The 15128-nt window shown below is 40.3% G+C and overlaps 1 protein-coding gene across 1 annotated transcript in view; it reads left to right on the forward strand.

Annotated features, from left to right (window-relative positions):
• man2c1 (mannosidase, alpha, class 2C, member 1) overlaps positions 1 to 15128 on the forward strand; it is a 106267-nt gene that overhangs the window by 70416 nt on the left and 20723 nt on the right. Inside the window, exons 14-19 of the mRNA XM_073024944.1 lie at positions 107 to 228; positions 3443 to 3528; positions 5212 to 5373; positions 9098 to 9180; positions 12394 to 12482; positions 14023 to 14127. Coding sequence (XP_072881045.1) covers positions 107 to 228; positions 3443 to 3528; positions 5212 to 5373; positions 9098 to 9180; positions 12394 to 12482; positions 14023 to 14127 — 647 coding nt within the window. The remainder of the gene's footprint in view (positions 1 to 106; positions 229 to 3442; positions 3529 to 5211; positions 5374 to 9097; positions 9181 to 12393; positions 12483 to 14022; positions 14128 to 15128) is intronic.

Raw genomic sequence — 15128 nt, forward strand, 5'->3', positions numbered from 1 at the left:
TCTTAGCTTTATCATTGCCCTTGATACCACTTCAAAGTAGCTTTATCTGCTGTAAAAAATCTTTTCCTTTACCATATCCTTTTTTTCTATTTTTGCTTTATTTTAGATTAAAATAGGCAATCGTAAATGTGAATGTATCCTTCGTAGTATTGAAATCATGAGTAGCCTGGCTGCAGTCCAGAAAGATGGCTTCCAGTATCCAAGTTCCCAACTGCAACAACTGTGGAGGCAAGTTATTTCATGACAGTTTTATTTGAGTGTTTATATTTATTTTCTCTTAGGTTTTTTGACATCAGTCAAATTCTAAGATGCTTGTGATTTGAGCTTCTGCCTCTCACTCAAATTTTTGTAGCCGGATGTTAAGGGCAATGATGACTTACTTTTATTTTCTGCACTTGGGCTAAATATTCTGTGGAATATCATATGGCAGATCACAAGCCTGTTACCCTGTTGGAATGTGTGTTTATGAGTAGCATTGTTGTGTTGATCAAAAGGCAGTCAACTTCTCTGGCACTGGGTATTTTGAGAGGAGTTCCCATGTAGAATAGACAATTAACTGGCAGCAGATCAGTTGTTGCCCTGGTATATGTGAAGTCTAATAGGAGGAGTAAATTTAATAATTGACAACAGAGTAACCATTCACTTCCTGATTTTGCAGTTGAGGTTGCACAGTAAATCCCATACATGGTTGAAGTTTTGCTTGATGCTTGAGGTTCATGTTGGAAATATAACTGTATTTTTTGATCTGTTTAATTTTACTGAGTGAATCATATGAGTTACTTTATTCATCCATGCAACATTACAAGACTAGTAACCCTAGCATTTGTCGTCCATTCCAAGTTCTTTCTCCATGTCATTTCAGAAGTCTCCATCCCCATTAGTGAATCTGGAATCACATTGGCCAGAGCAGCTACTGGTGGCAGATTTTTTCTTCAAGGCACCAGTAATGCTGATAAGTTTCTGTGCAATCGATTAAGTTTCATAGACACACATCACGAGAGAATAAGAGCAGGAATAGGTCACCAGGCCCATCAAGCCTGCCTTGTCATATGATAATGGCCGATATACCTCTGGAGTTCATCTCCTTTTCTGTGCCAGTTCCCCATTGCTCGCACTGGCCCAACCTTTCAAAAAAAAAAAATCAACATCCTCTAAGTTGGGGTTTTCCAAACTTTTTTATGCCCTGGACCCTAGCTTGGGAACCCCTTCCAGTGATCTGGCCTCCACCAAACACAGGGGTAGAGATTTCAGAGATTTTCTGTGAGAAGAAATTCTGATGCACCTTAGTTACAAGGTATGGGTTTGATAATTTAAGGCTACATTCCCTAATTCAAGACTTTTTCTCACTAGCAGAAACATCATAAAATATGCATAAGATCACCCATAGTTCTTCTTTATGTCAAAGAATACAGATGAAACTTTGTAGCCATTTGTGATAGGACAATTTTCTAATCTCAGAAACTAACCTAGTGAATCTCTTCTGGGCCATCTCCAGTGTTAGTATATCAGTTCATAAATAAGAGGACTAAAACTGTACACTGTATTCCAATACCTTGTTCAATTGTGATGAAATACTTATTTATTTTTAATTACCAGCCCTCTAGAAGTAAAGGTCACTGTACCATTTCTTGCTATATATACACACACACAAGCTTTTTTATGTTTTCTGTATGAGCACTTAGAACCTTATGCAGTCCACTCATTTGAACCTGTTAATCTACAGGTAATACTCTTTTAATTCTTGCTACCAAAATGAATAACCTCACATTATTTTGACAGTAATCTACATACAAGGTTTTCCCCCTATTCACTCAACCTACAGAGACCAGAAAACCTCATTGCAGCACACCCTCACATCCATTTTTGTGCTATCAGTTCACTTGGATGTCCAACACTCTGCTTTCTCCTCAAGTTGTTAAATGGTCATAATCATGAGCAGTAAACAATTAAGGTCCAAGAATGATGTCAGGGGTAAGTTTTTTACACAGAGAGTGGTGAGTGCGTGGAATGGGCTGCGGGCGACAGTGGTGGAGGTGGATACAATAGGGTCTTTTAAGAGACTCTTGGATAGGTGCATGGAGCTTCGAAAAATAAAGGGCTATCGGTAACCCTAGGTAATTTCTAAAGTAAGTACGTGCTTGGCACAGCATTGTGGGCCGAAGGGCCTGTATTGTGCTGTAGGCTTTCTATGTAACTGAACTTTGGGACACTCCACTGGTTACATCTCTCTAGAATGGAAATTACCCATTTATTGCGAATGTCTTCTATGTGATAACCAATCTTTAATCCATGTTAACTCTCTTCCCCAAGATCATGGGCTGGCACCTTATTAAAAGCCTTCTGAAAAATCTGAATACATTACACCTGCAGTCTCCTCTATTAACCCTACTCATTGTTTCCTGGAGTTCTTTGAGTATATGTGTCAGCTTCAGTGAGTGAGCAGCTTCAAGTTCCTGGGTGTCAAGATCTCTGAAGATCTAACCTAGTCCCAATGTATTGATGTAGTCATAAAGAAGGCAAGACAGCGGCTATACTTTATTAGGAGTTTGAAGTGTCAGCAAATACATTCAAAAACTTCTATAGTTGTACTGTGGAGAGCACTCTGACAAGCTGCATCACTGTCTGGTATGGAGGGGCTACTGCACAGGACTGAAAGAAGCTGTAGAAAGTTGTAAATCTAGTCAGCTCCATCTTGGACACTAGCCTACAAAGTACCCAAGACATTTTTAGGGAGCGGTGTGTCAGAAAGGCAGCGTCCATTATTAAGGAACTCCAGCACCTGGGGCAAGCCCTTTCCCACTGTTACCATCAGGTAGGAGGTACAGAAGCCTGAAGGCACACACTCAGCTATTCAGGAACAGCTTCTTACCCTATGCCATCCGATTCCTAAATGGACTTTGAAGCTTTGGACACTACCTCACTTCTTTTACTATACAGTATTACTGTTTTTGCACATTTTTAAATAATCTATTCAATATATGTAACTGATTTACTTGTTTATTATGTTTTATTTTATTTATTATTATTATTATTTTCTCTCTGCTAGATTATGTATTGCTTTGAACTGCTGCTGCTAAGTTAACAAATTTCACGACACATGCCGGTGATAATAAGCCTGATTCTGAAACATGGTTTTCCTTTCATAACATCAAGTTGACTGTTTTAAGCTTTTCTAAATGATTCGATATTTCTTATTTGATTTTAAGCTGACAGGGCTATAATTTTACCACTTTTTGCCCCCCTTCCTCTTGAACGAGGGTGTCAGATCTGTGCTTTTCCAATCTTCTGGTGCTCTTCCACAACTTAAGATGAATAAATAAATACCTGCAGGATAATTGGATGGAAAAATATATTGAGGAGAAGTGGGAGGAGGTCCTTGTACATTGGTGTAAACTTGTTGAGCCAATTCTGTGCATTTGAAATGAATTATCACATTTCACAGACTATTGCTTCTAAATCAGTTCCACGATGTACTCCCTGGCACCTGTATTCAGTCTGTAGTGGAAGATGCTGTAAAGAACTATGAAGGTAAGGCATCTCACATCTTGAATGCTGTAGATTTTGCAGGTTCTTTTCATTAATAGTGATCTTTGTATTGTTAGATCTTTCAAGAAAATACCCTATTTCTATTATGATTATAATTCTTTATTGAATTAGATTGATTATTTATTATCATTATATACTTCTGTAACCATATTAACATTTTGCATTTTAGAGCAAGGAAACAGGTCCTTTAGCACGCCAAATACATGCCATCCCTCCAGAACTCATTTACACCAATGTCATTTTCTTCCCCTTGTGTTCCCAACAATACTTACCAACACCCCACTTGTGTTCCCACTGTCAGGCTGTGTACTTGCACCACAAGATCATTTTGAACATCAATGCCTCTAAGTGTCCTGCCATTTACTATATTCTTTCCTCTTTTACTTGATCTCCCAAAATGCAACACCTCACACTTGCCCGGATTAAATTCCATCTTCCGTTTCTCTGCCTCAAGTTCTACAGTATATCACGTTCTATTTTAATCCATACACTTAGATAAAACACTTATAAATGAATGTGTGCTCAAACTGATCTGCTGCCAAATTGACTTTGCCCGGTTATTTGTCTGGAACATCCGAGATGTGATGTGTTTGCACCCCATTCTTTGCAGTTAAGTTTTTCTCCTCAGAGCTCTCTACTATTACCTCATTCACTCTGGTAAGGCTATGTATTATGGACCCTGTGCCATTATCTTTATTAAAATGAAAAAAATTAATATTTTAACTTACTGAAGATTTGCTGTGGAATAAGATTCTGAGATTGTAGACATTTTAGTACACAATGACATAGTGATGGTGATGGGATGTGAAGCAAGGGGTGGAGTTAGTGGTGTGGCTGAATACAATGGCATTAGTCTTATCATGGAAAAATGGCAGATTATCCTTGAATGTTATTCATGCGTGTCTCAGCAAACTTTCTGTCTGAGTAAGAACATTGTGAATTCAAACCCCTCTCCAGAGATTTGAACACAAAAGTCAAGTACTAACTGTGGAGCAGTGTCATCAAATGTTTCACCTGCTGCCTTATCCTGGCATTACAGGACAGCATGGGGGTTAGAATTCCTGGTGAATATTCATTCCCTCATTACCTAAACAGGTTATCGAATCTTGTTCTACTTTTGGGAGCTCACTGTACACAATTGGCTGTCCGGTGTTCATAAGTACTTCATTGGCTATCAAGTATTTCAAGTGTTTGGGGACAGACGCTGTGATCCTAATACAAAGACATTAAGAAGGCAACCCACACAAAGGTGGTGAGGGCATGTGAACAAGTACACAGAAGTAAAATCGGTGTTGGCAATATTTGTGAAATAATAAGTCATTACTAACTTGCATTTATACAGAGCCTTAAATGTAGAAGAGTGTTTTCACTGATACCTGACATTGAGCTAAGAAAAGAGTTTGATTTCTTTAATTGTTTATGTCATGTTTGACCTCCACCTGTGATCATTAATTGGTTTACTTCCCATCAAGTTTGAATTCCCTTCTTGTTTTTGTTGGCAAGAATTGGGGATACAGCTTTTGTGAGGCCATGAATCAGCAGAGGTGTGGGGGGAGGGTGCCCTCATCTAATTGGCTTCTATTTGACTTGCGTACGTTGAAAGTATGTTATCCTCGTGTTAATACAAACTGCTACTTTATTTTTTCTTTTGTTCATTGTTTACAGAAATCCAGAGTAATGGGGATGAGCTTCTTAAAGAGGCCATCCAGTGTCTCATGGGTGGATGTGCGCTAGAAACCGGGAGAAATATACATGTACTAAACACCCTGTCATGGGAACGGACTGAAGTCATCTCAATGCCTCGACTGGAGGGAGAAGAAGTTTTGGGTATGTATCATTAAAGTCTTAGAAGATGCGATCTCTGCTATAGCTAAGCACAATTTGTCCTTTGGAGTGTTAATCAAGATTTGTCTGATCCTATTTCATATGTTATGTTACTCACGGACACTGTCAAATATTTGCAGCAGCAGCCGTATTTGACAGGAGCTCCATATCCTAGAGGTTTCCTGAAGGACTAGAGTAGGAACTCAGCATTTTGTTGTGTTGCTCTGGATTTCCAGCAGCTGTGGAATCTCTTGTGTTTAGGATTAGAGTAATATGGCATGGAATCAGGCTCTTTATCGCAACTGGTCCATGCTGATGACAGCATCGTTGATATTAGTTCCAGCTGCTTGTGTTCAGCTCATAATCCTCCAAGCCTTTCCCCTCTGTACCTATACAAATGTCTCTGAAATTTGTACCCACCTCAACCACTTCCTCCGGCTGCTCATTCCAAATACTTATTAACCTCTGAGCAAATTACCTCTCGGGTCTCTTTTAAATATTTCCCCTCTTATCTTTTATCTGTGCCCTCTAATTTTGGACTCCTCCGTCCTCAGGAAAGAAACTATCACTATGCCCTATCCATACCCCTCATGATTTTAGAAACTTCTATGAGTTCATCTCTCATTCTTCTGTGTTCCTAGGAACAAAGATCCAACATGGTCAATGTCTCCCTATGATTCAGGCCCTTCATTGCAGGCAGTGCCCTTGTAAATTTTTCTTCCATCCTCTCCAGATTGTCTTAGTCTTTCCTATAACAGGATGACCAAAACTGTGCACAATACCTCAACTGCAATCCCGCCAGTGACTTGTATAACTGCAACGTAATATCTCTGCTCCTAAAAGCGATGCCCTGTCTGATGAAGGCCAGTGTGCTCAATGCCTTCTTCACCACCCTATCTACTTGCATGGCCACTTTCAATCAACTGTGCACTTCAACAGAGGGAGCTCCCTCTGTTCCACAACACTTGTCCGTGCCCTGCCATTTACAATATAGGTCCTACCCTAGCAGTACCTTAAACCTACCCAGTCACCCTCCATTAGCAGGGTATTGCTGTACACTTTGGTGATTTATTAAAGTGTATGGAAATATGGCATTGGCACTGTTACCATCAGGCAGGAGGTACAGAAGCCTGAAGACACACACTCAGCGATTCAGGAACAGTTTCTTCCCCTCTGCAATCCGATTCCTAAATGGACTTTGAATGTTTGGACACTACCTCACTTTTTTTCTAATGTACAGTATTTCTGTTTTTGCACTTTTTAAAATCTATTCAATATACGTAATTAATTTACTTGTTTATTTTTTATTATTTTTTAAATTTTATTTATTATTTTTTCTCTGCTATATTATGTATTGCATTGAACTGCTGCTGCTAAAGTTAATACATTTCACGTCACATGCCGGTGATAATAAACCTGATTCTGATTCTGCAAAACACCAGTATTTTTCCCACTGACTGAGTAATAATATTCTGGATGTGGTAAATTTCAGGTGAAGACCTGTGTTAGAGCACTAACTTGTCATATCAAGTTGGAGAATGCTGTTGATTGTTCAGGTACCCTTTGAAATATTGCCTAAATAGTTAACAGAAATTTTGATAGGGGGAAATACCACAGCAGAGTCTGATCTAGTTCACTTGGTGTTTCCCAGCAGAGAAGGTTGCACGGTGAGCTGATTCGTAATTCCTCTCCCAAGCCCAGAGGCCAGTTTTGTGGCAGATACAGTATAACCCAACCTGGACTTTCTGGTTTGTCTCCCTCACTGCCTTCACCAGCTTGTTAATAAGATAAACTTTATCTATATTGCTGATCATAAATGCATTCTCTCAGCACATCACCTTTACTGGTGTCATTTCTAAAAATCACTGAATATGACTGATGATACCTGTTTTCCAATCCAGCATGTCAGATACTGTTAACAAGTACAGCTTTTAACCTGACTAACCAGATTCAACTGGAAGTTCAAAATTTATCTTTTCCATAACCAAACTAGTCTCTACAGGATAGGTTTATTGTAATATTCATTTTTCAGAATCAGAATCGGCATGTGTCATGAAATAGTTAACGTTGCAGCAGCAGTACAATGCAATACATAATGAAAAATGAATGAATAAATAAATAAATAAATAAATTCAATAGTTAAATAAGTAGTGCCAAAAAATAGAAATAAAAAAAGTTGTGAGGTAGTGTTCATGGGTTCAATGTTCATTCAGAAATTGGATGGCAGAGGGGAAGAAGCTGTTCCTGAATTGTTGAGTGTGTGCTTTAGGCTTCTGTACCTCCTTCCTGATGGTAGCAATGAGAACAAGGCATGACCTGGATGATGGGGGGGGGGGGGGGTCCATAATGATAGGTGCCACATTTTTGAGGTACTGCTCCTTCAATTAACAACGGCATTCAAAAATGATACTTAAATTTCACATAAACATACAGAGTGGGAAACAATGACAGTTTATTTGAGAGGTGCAAGTCAACTTTGGTCACTTTATGAATGTTCACTGCATTAGATTTTTTTTTCTGTATATGACCTATCTATAACTTTTTTCTGGTTTTGCAGACTGATAATTTTCAGATTTATATTGTTATATGGCTGTAATGTTGAAGATGTTATATTTTACTCACATGAAGAAAGAGGAATAAATGATTGAAATGTCTGACTAAATCACATAGTATTGGAGTTTGAACCCAGTATAGTTGTTCTGTGTCACAGCATCATGTCTGCTGATTGGAAATGTAAAACTTAAATATAGAACATGCCAGAAATTACTGTTTTTAATGTGCATTTGTATGCTAGTGTGTTTTGCTGAAAGAGATCATTCTGCATTTTGTGGGATAAGTGTGGTACTCAATATTAAAATATGATACACTATGGATGATTGGTTTATCTCAACAAGTTGTAAACCTGAACAAACAGAAATAATTTAGAATAGAGAGAAGCTCTGATGATCCACTCTCCGATTGTTCAGAAATACTGATGGTTTGGCATCTGGCTCTTTAGCTGATGTTTCCTGCAATCCCTTTAAACTCACTGGGGCCCTGAATCTCCCCTAAACTATGTTTCTCTCTTCCCAAGCCATCTGACAGCATACTGGAGTATTTTCCATTAGAAGAGTGTGAGAGGGGGTCGACTGCCTGGAGGGAACTTAATTTTCATTGGACTTTTACACATCCATTATTTTCTTCCTGCCCATCACTGTTAATACAATAGATTTGACCCAAAGTTCACTGACTCACTCTGCTGGATCAATCACTCCTCTGAGCTTGATTCTAGCATATATCCTAATATTAATGAGCCATCATATTCAAAGTTCATCTTATCCCTACCACCTCATTTTCTCATTGACTCATTCAACAACAGTTTATGATGGTAACACGAGGAAATCTGCAGATGCTGGAAATTCAAGCAACATACACAAAATGCTGGTGGAACTCAGCAGGCCAGACAGCATCTATAGGAAAAAAGAGATAGTAAGAGATTTCAAAGCCTCCCCCTCCCACTTTCAAATCTCTTACTATCTTTTTTTTCAGTTAGTCCTGACGATGGGTCTCGGCCCGAAACGTCGACTGTACTTCTTCCTATAGATGCTTAAAAGATGCAGAATGGTGGTGTCTTCATATCAGCGTTAAGCAGTTTATTGTAATGTTTCCTATATTAAAGCATAAGTGAGTGGGAAGGAAGTTTTGTGATACTGCAGTTACCCAGGTTTACATTTTATGTCATTTGCAGCCTTGGTAAAAGTTCCCAGTGTAGGATTTGCTACAGTGACCTGCCCTTTGGTCCCACCAAATCCAGTTATTGTCACTCCACAGGTAATTATAACATAAGTTGTTAAGCTACTTCATTTTATTGATAAACATCTATGCCCCTTTTCTCACTTGAGTACTCAAGTATATGCTGTGTACTCTTGTGCATTTATTCCTTGAGTTTTTATTGATTTCGGCTTCCTATACTTATTCTAGGGGTTATATTTTTCCTCCTGTTAGTAATCTTTAACTCTTCTTAGTTTTTGTTTTCTCCTCCCATGCTGTTACCGCTTGGATATCTCTCAAATCTCTTATGTTTTCAGCATCGTATCATCCCCCTTGCTCACTGTCTCCCCCCCCCCCCCCCCCATGACTGGTGTGCCACAGGACTCAGTGCTGGACCCAGTGTTCATAACTTTGGATTTGGATGAGATGCTGATGACTCTAAAATAGGTGGCATTGTAGGCAGTGACGAAGGTTATCAAAAATGTGACCAGCTAGGAACAGCAAATGGTGTTGAAGTCACTGTGCTGTGTTTTGGGAAGTCAAACCAGGGTTGGACTCTCACAGTGAGCAGTAGGGCCTTGGGGGAGTGTGGCAGAACAAAGGGATCCAGGAATGCAGGTGCATAGTTCCTGAAAGTTTCATCACAGGTAGACAGGGTGGTGAAAGCTTTTGGCATACTGGCCTTAATGAAGGCGTCCATCCCAATGCCACAGGATACTGCTGCCGAACCTGTGGGCTGTGTGTCTCGCAGTCCATGGCCTGGACAGCTCTGCTGAAATGCCCACCACTATGTCGGTGCTGATGCGTTGGGTCTGACCTTGCCCTTCCACTATTACTTGTCCCAGAAGAACCACCTGAACTTGAGGATGTGCTAGAAGAGGTGCCTGTAGATTGTGACTGTTCCATAGCTGGACTTGTTGAAACACTGTTACTTGTGTTTGTCCCTTCATCAGCTGTCTTTTTGAAAAAGCTGTGCTGCAGTGCATAATAGGGGGCTATCCGTGTCTTAGGGTCATAGTCCAGCATCCTCAAAATCAGATCCTTAAACTTCAGGTAATCTGCTACAGTATGACCAGACTCCCCAGCTCGACGTCCACCAGGGCCACCAGTCTCTACTCCAAGAATACTGTGAAGTCATGGTGTTGAATATAGGAGTTGTACAAGACATTGGTGCGATTACACCCTGCTGCAGGAAACGTGTAATTCAGCTGAAAAGAGTGTAAAGGTTATTTATTTATTGATTGAGATACAGCGTGGAATAGGCCCTTCTGGCCTTTTGAGCCGTGCCACCCAGCAGCCCCCGACAATCCAAGCCTAATCACAGGACAATTTACAATGACCAATTAACCTTCCAACTGGTACGCCTGTTGACTGTGAGAAGAAAGCAAGGACCCGGGGGAATACCACGCGGTCACTGGGAGAATGTAGATACTCCTTGCAGGCAGTGAAGGAAATTGAACCCAGGTCACCTGCACTGTTAACCATGGTGCTAACCACTACACTATGTGCTGCCCCATTTATGAGACTGCTACCAGCATCTGAGGTCCTGAGTATGGAGAGGTTAGGTAGACCAGGACTTTACCTCTTTGTCTCAAGGAATAATCTTACAGAGGTGTATAAAATCATAAGGGGCTTGGATTGGGCGAATCCACACACTTTTACCCAGGGAAAGAGATTCAAGAATTAGAGGGCTAGGTGTAGGGTGAAAGGGAAAAGATTTAAAGAGACATGAGGATAGTATGTTTATGAACAAGCTGCCAGATGAAGTGATTGAGGCAGGTATAAGAACAGCATTTAACAAACTCTTGGACAAGTAAAATGGATAGGAAAGATTGAGAGGGACATGTAGCAAATGCAAACCAGTGAGGCTCATTTGATGGGCATCTTGGTGAGCATAGATAAGGAGGGTCTGTCTCCATGCTGTATGGCCCTGACTCTGTCTCTCAGTCTCAGTTTAGATCTTCAACTTTGAAAAAGGACAGCTACATAGTTATGAGGGTTGGCCAAGGTGGATTTGGAAGTTAGTTTAAATGTTGTAGCAGTAGGTGGAGTGTATATGATAGTTAAATATTTTATCCTCCGCAGAGATGCATGCCATGGAGTGGTAAAGACCCTGTTAAAGCTCCTTGTCCATGTCTAATTGAAGAAGAATTATGTTTAGGGGGTGCAGAGACAAAGCCAGTGGGTGGCTTAAGGGTTGGACGACTTCCATGAACTAGCAAAGTATAGCTGCTGATAGAAAGAAAGTGGAGAATAGGAGTAATTATGAAGGAGAGAGCACAAAGGTACAGTGATCAGAGTTCCTGCCCCAGCTCCAGTGATCTATATTCGATGCCGCCCTCAACGGCTGTCTGTGCAGAGTTTGCACATTCCTACAGCTCTATGGTTTTCCTCCAGGTGCTTTGGTTTCCTCCCACAGCGCAAAGATACACAGGGTTGTAGCTTAATTGGCTGCTGTAAACGGCCCCTGGTGTAGTGAGTGATGGAAACTGGGAGAAGATCACTTAAATTATAGGGATGATTGAAATTGGATATTGTACGATTAATGCAAATGGGTGGTTTGTGTAAACTCTGTCAAAGGGGTATTTTCGAGTTATTTGATTCTATGATTTTGAAATTAATTCATTATAAACGTGTGTATAAGTACATGAAAAAAAGAGAAGTTACCCAGGTTTTTAAACCCTCTGGTCATATCTTGTCAATTCCACTTTTTTTTGACATGCTGTCAGATGGCTGGTTACTACAGGGTAGAGATACTCTGTATTTCCTTTATTCACAGCCTCCCCAACCCTTTTGCCTTCTTGTCAATCTAGTTCATCTCTCTCAAAATCTGTGTGAACAGTTTAAAAGGGAGGGCCTTATAATGTCCATTATCACAAGTGAAACAAATACAGGGTAAAGTTACTGAACTAAAGACGTGGGAATCTCTTGGAGCTGATGGGGCTTCATTCTACAGGTATGAATCTTTTGAATGCTGGATCATTAAGTACATAAAACCTAAAGAGATTGCTGGAGTTTTTGGGCTACAGGGGTTAAGGTTATGGGGTCAGATGGAAAATGGAATTGATGTCATCCATTAAATCATTCACAATCTCAAGTTCATGGGCTACCCCGATATCAATTCTTGTATGAGTTCTTGGTGCTCTTGCATCTCGTGTTTTCATGCATGCTTTCTCCTCTTCTCACTCTGTCTCTCTCGTGCTCCTCACCCTTAATTCCCCCCTCCAGTGGGTATTTTGTGTTTATTTCAGTGGATGTTTGTTCACGTTGCAGGGAGATGGTTCCATAACCATGGAGAATGGAATTCTCAGAGTTGAATTTGATGCATTAGGCCGTATGATATCACTTTTACTTTACAAAAGGTAAACTATTTGTTACAAATTATTAGCCATGGAGATAGAGGCCAAATGAAATTATTTCATTATTCTGTAAACTATGCTTGAAATATCTCCCATATTTTGATTTCATGTTAGCCAGGAATTTCCTAAAAGTTTGTGCCATTAGTTCTCTGAGAAAATTCCATGAAATTTGCAGCATGTTACCCCACATCAGAATTGATCCAGACACGAGAGCAAAAGGGTTAAAAGCAGGAACAGATCGTAAGCCTGCCTCTTTGAAACATTTCACCATTGAATAAGACCGGGGGTTTTCTACACCACCCCTGCCATTCCTTGATTATGTTTCAAAAAAAAAAAATGTCTAGCAGTACCAGCCTGCAACTGACCACTCACCTTTTTGAATAAAGAAAATTCTTCCTGTATCAATTCTGAATGTCAGACCCTTTATCCAGAGGCTCTACTCCCTAGTTATAAACTTTCTTATGTGAGGAAATAGTCTCGTATGTCTCAGTAGATCCTCTCTCATTCTTGTGAAATATTTATGCCTAGAAAGTTTTGTTGCAGAAATCCTTGACAAAACTTTGGTACTGCAGGTGGGAACAAGTGGTTCCCAATCATTCATCCGTGAAGCATAGAGAGTAGAGAATTAGTCACTATACAGATGGTTTAAATATTCAGAATTTGGGAGAATAAAGGAAAACCACCTGTTTTTTTCATGAAATAAAATCATACTACCGTATTCAGTATCAAATCCAATGTCATGCTCTCTTCTCACTGTTGCCATCAGGTAGAAGGTACAAGAGCCTCAGAACTCGTATCACCAGGTTCAAGAACAGTTACTACCCCTCAACCATCATGCTCTTGAACAAAAGGGGATAACTACACTCACTTGCCCCATCATTGAGATGTTCTCACAATCAGTCATCTCACTCTAAGGATTCTTTATCGCATTATCTCATGTTCTTGTTACTTTTTGCTATTTATTTATATTTGTATTTGCACTCTAATTGATCTTTCATCGATCCCTGTTATAGTTACTATTCTATAGGCCTGCCAAGTTCCTCCAGCATTTTGTGTGTGATTCTATAGATTTGTTGAGGATGCCCACAAGAAAATGAATCTCAGGGTTATACATAGTAATATTTTGATTATAAAATTTACTTTGAACTTTGGAATGTTTTTGAGTAACTCAGACTAAAAAGATTGCTCTAAGAAATGGATACAGTTGTAGGCCCTGATTGGCTATTGTATCATTCAGTAAAATCGTGGCTGATATGTCACTTTTCCTGCACTAACCCCATATCCCTTGATTCTTTTAATATCCAAAAATCTAGAAACCTCTGGCTCAAGTATACTCAGCGACTGACCTTCCACAGATCTTTTGGGTGGTGAATGTATTTTACCCAAACCTCAGATGTGGAATAAGAGTGGATTAAAATATTAAAGCTGGGATCCATATCTGTTCTCTCCCACCCCCTACTCCTGTACTGATCTGGTTCTGTGATCATGAACATGTGATGCTCATCATCCACGTCCTTCATGGATTATTATGTTGCATTTGCAGGGAAACACTTCCTGAGGGCAGCTATGGCAACCAATTTGTGCTGTTTGATGACATTCCGTTGTACTGGGATGCATGGGATGTCATGGATTATCATCTAGAAACAAGGTAAAGTTACCCTGACAATCTGCATTAACTTGTATAGATCACACATTCCTCTGTCACACCAAGGAGAAGTTGTGTACCAAAGCTGGAAAAAACGGTTGTGATGTTATTCTGCAAAGAGCTACAAAGCGACATGAGTGGTGAGCTGGGCAGTGATGATCTTTATGAAGATCTGACGAATCTCAGTCTGACTCTCATGGGATTGTTCTTTCTTTCCATGTTTCTTTGGCAATTAGCAACTTGTCAGAGCAGTACTTGGGTAATTTTCTCTATGGCTCCAACTAAACAACTGTACAGTTGTATATTTCCTTGTGACATTGAAAGGAGCATTCAGCTCATCAAGTCCATTCTGGCTCCTGAAGTAATTCTTCTATTTATTTCTCCGTCTCTCTGTCTCTTGTCTCTTTCTGTCTATCTGTCTGTTTGCCTCTCTCTCCCTGTCAGTCTGTCTCTCTCTGCCTCTCCCCCTCCCCTCCCTCTCCCCATCTGTCTTGTCTCTGTACCCCCACTCTCTCCACTTGCTGCCCCCCTCTTCCCCCCTCCTGCTCCTCCGCCCCATCACTCCTTCTCGTGCTCTCTCACACTCTGTCTCCCTCTCTGTCTTTCGCTTTCCTTCTCTCGTGCTGTCCCTCACTCGCTCGCTTGCTCTCTCTGTCTCTCTTATGCCCTTTAACCAGCCCTACATAGACCAGGGGCAATTTACTGTAGCCATTTAACCCTGTCTGGGCCGTGGGAGGAACCTGGAGCTCCCAGAGGAAACCCCCACAGGGCATCACTGAAAGGACATGCAAACCCGATACTGGCAGCTCCAGAGGTCAGGACTGAACTGGGACTGCTGGATCTGTGGCTTGTCTCCCTCCATTCATCATCTAATTGCTGTGACTCATTTAAAATACTCTACTGCTCTGATTGTTACAATATTAAATCATTTCCCTTAAGAGAAAGCTTGTTATCACTGAGGCAGCAATAGCAATTGAGAAAGAAACCTTTGCATATTTTATTCC

Source organism: Hemitrygon akajei, chromosome 21 (genome assembly GCF_048418815.1).
Source record: "Hemitrygon akajei chromosome 21, sHemAka1.3, whole genome shotgun sequence".
Taxonomy (NCBI): Eukaryota; Metazoa; Chordata; class Chondrichthyes; order Myliobatiformes; family Dasyatidae; genus Hemitrygon; species Hemitrygon akajei.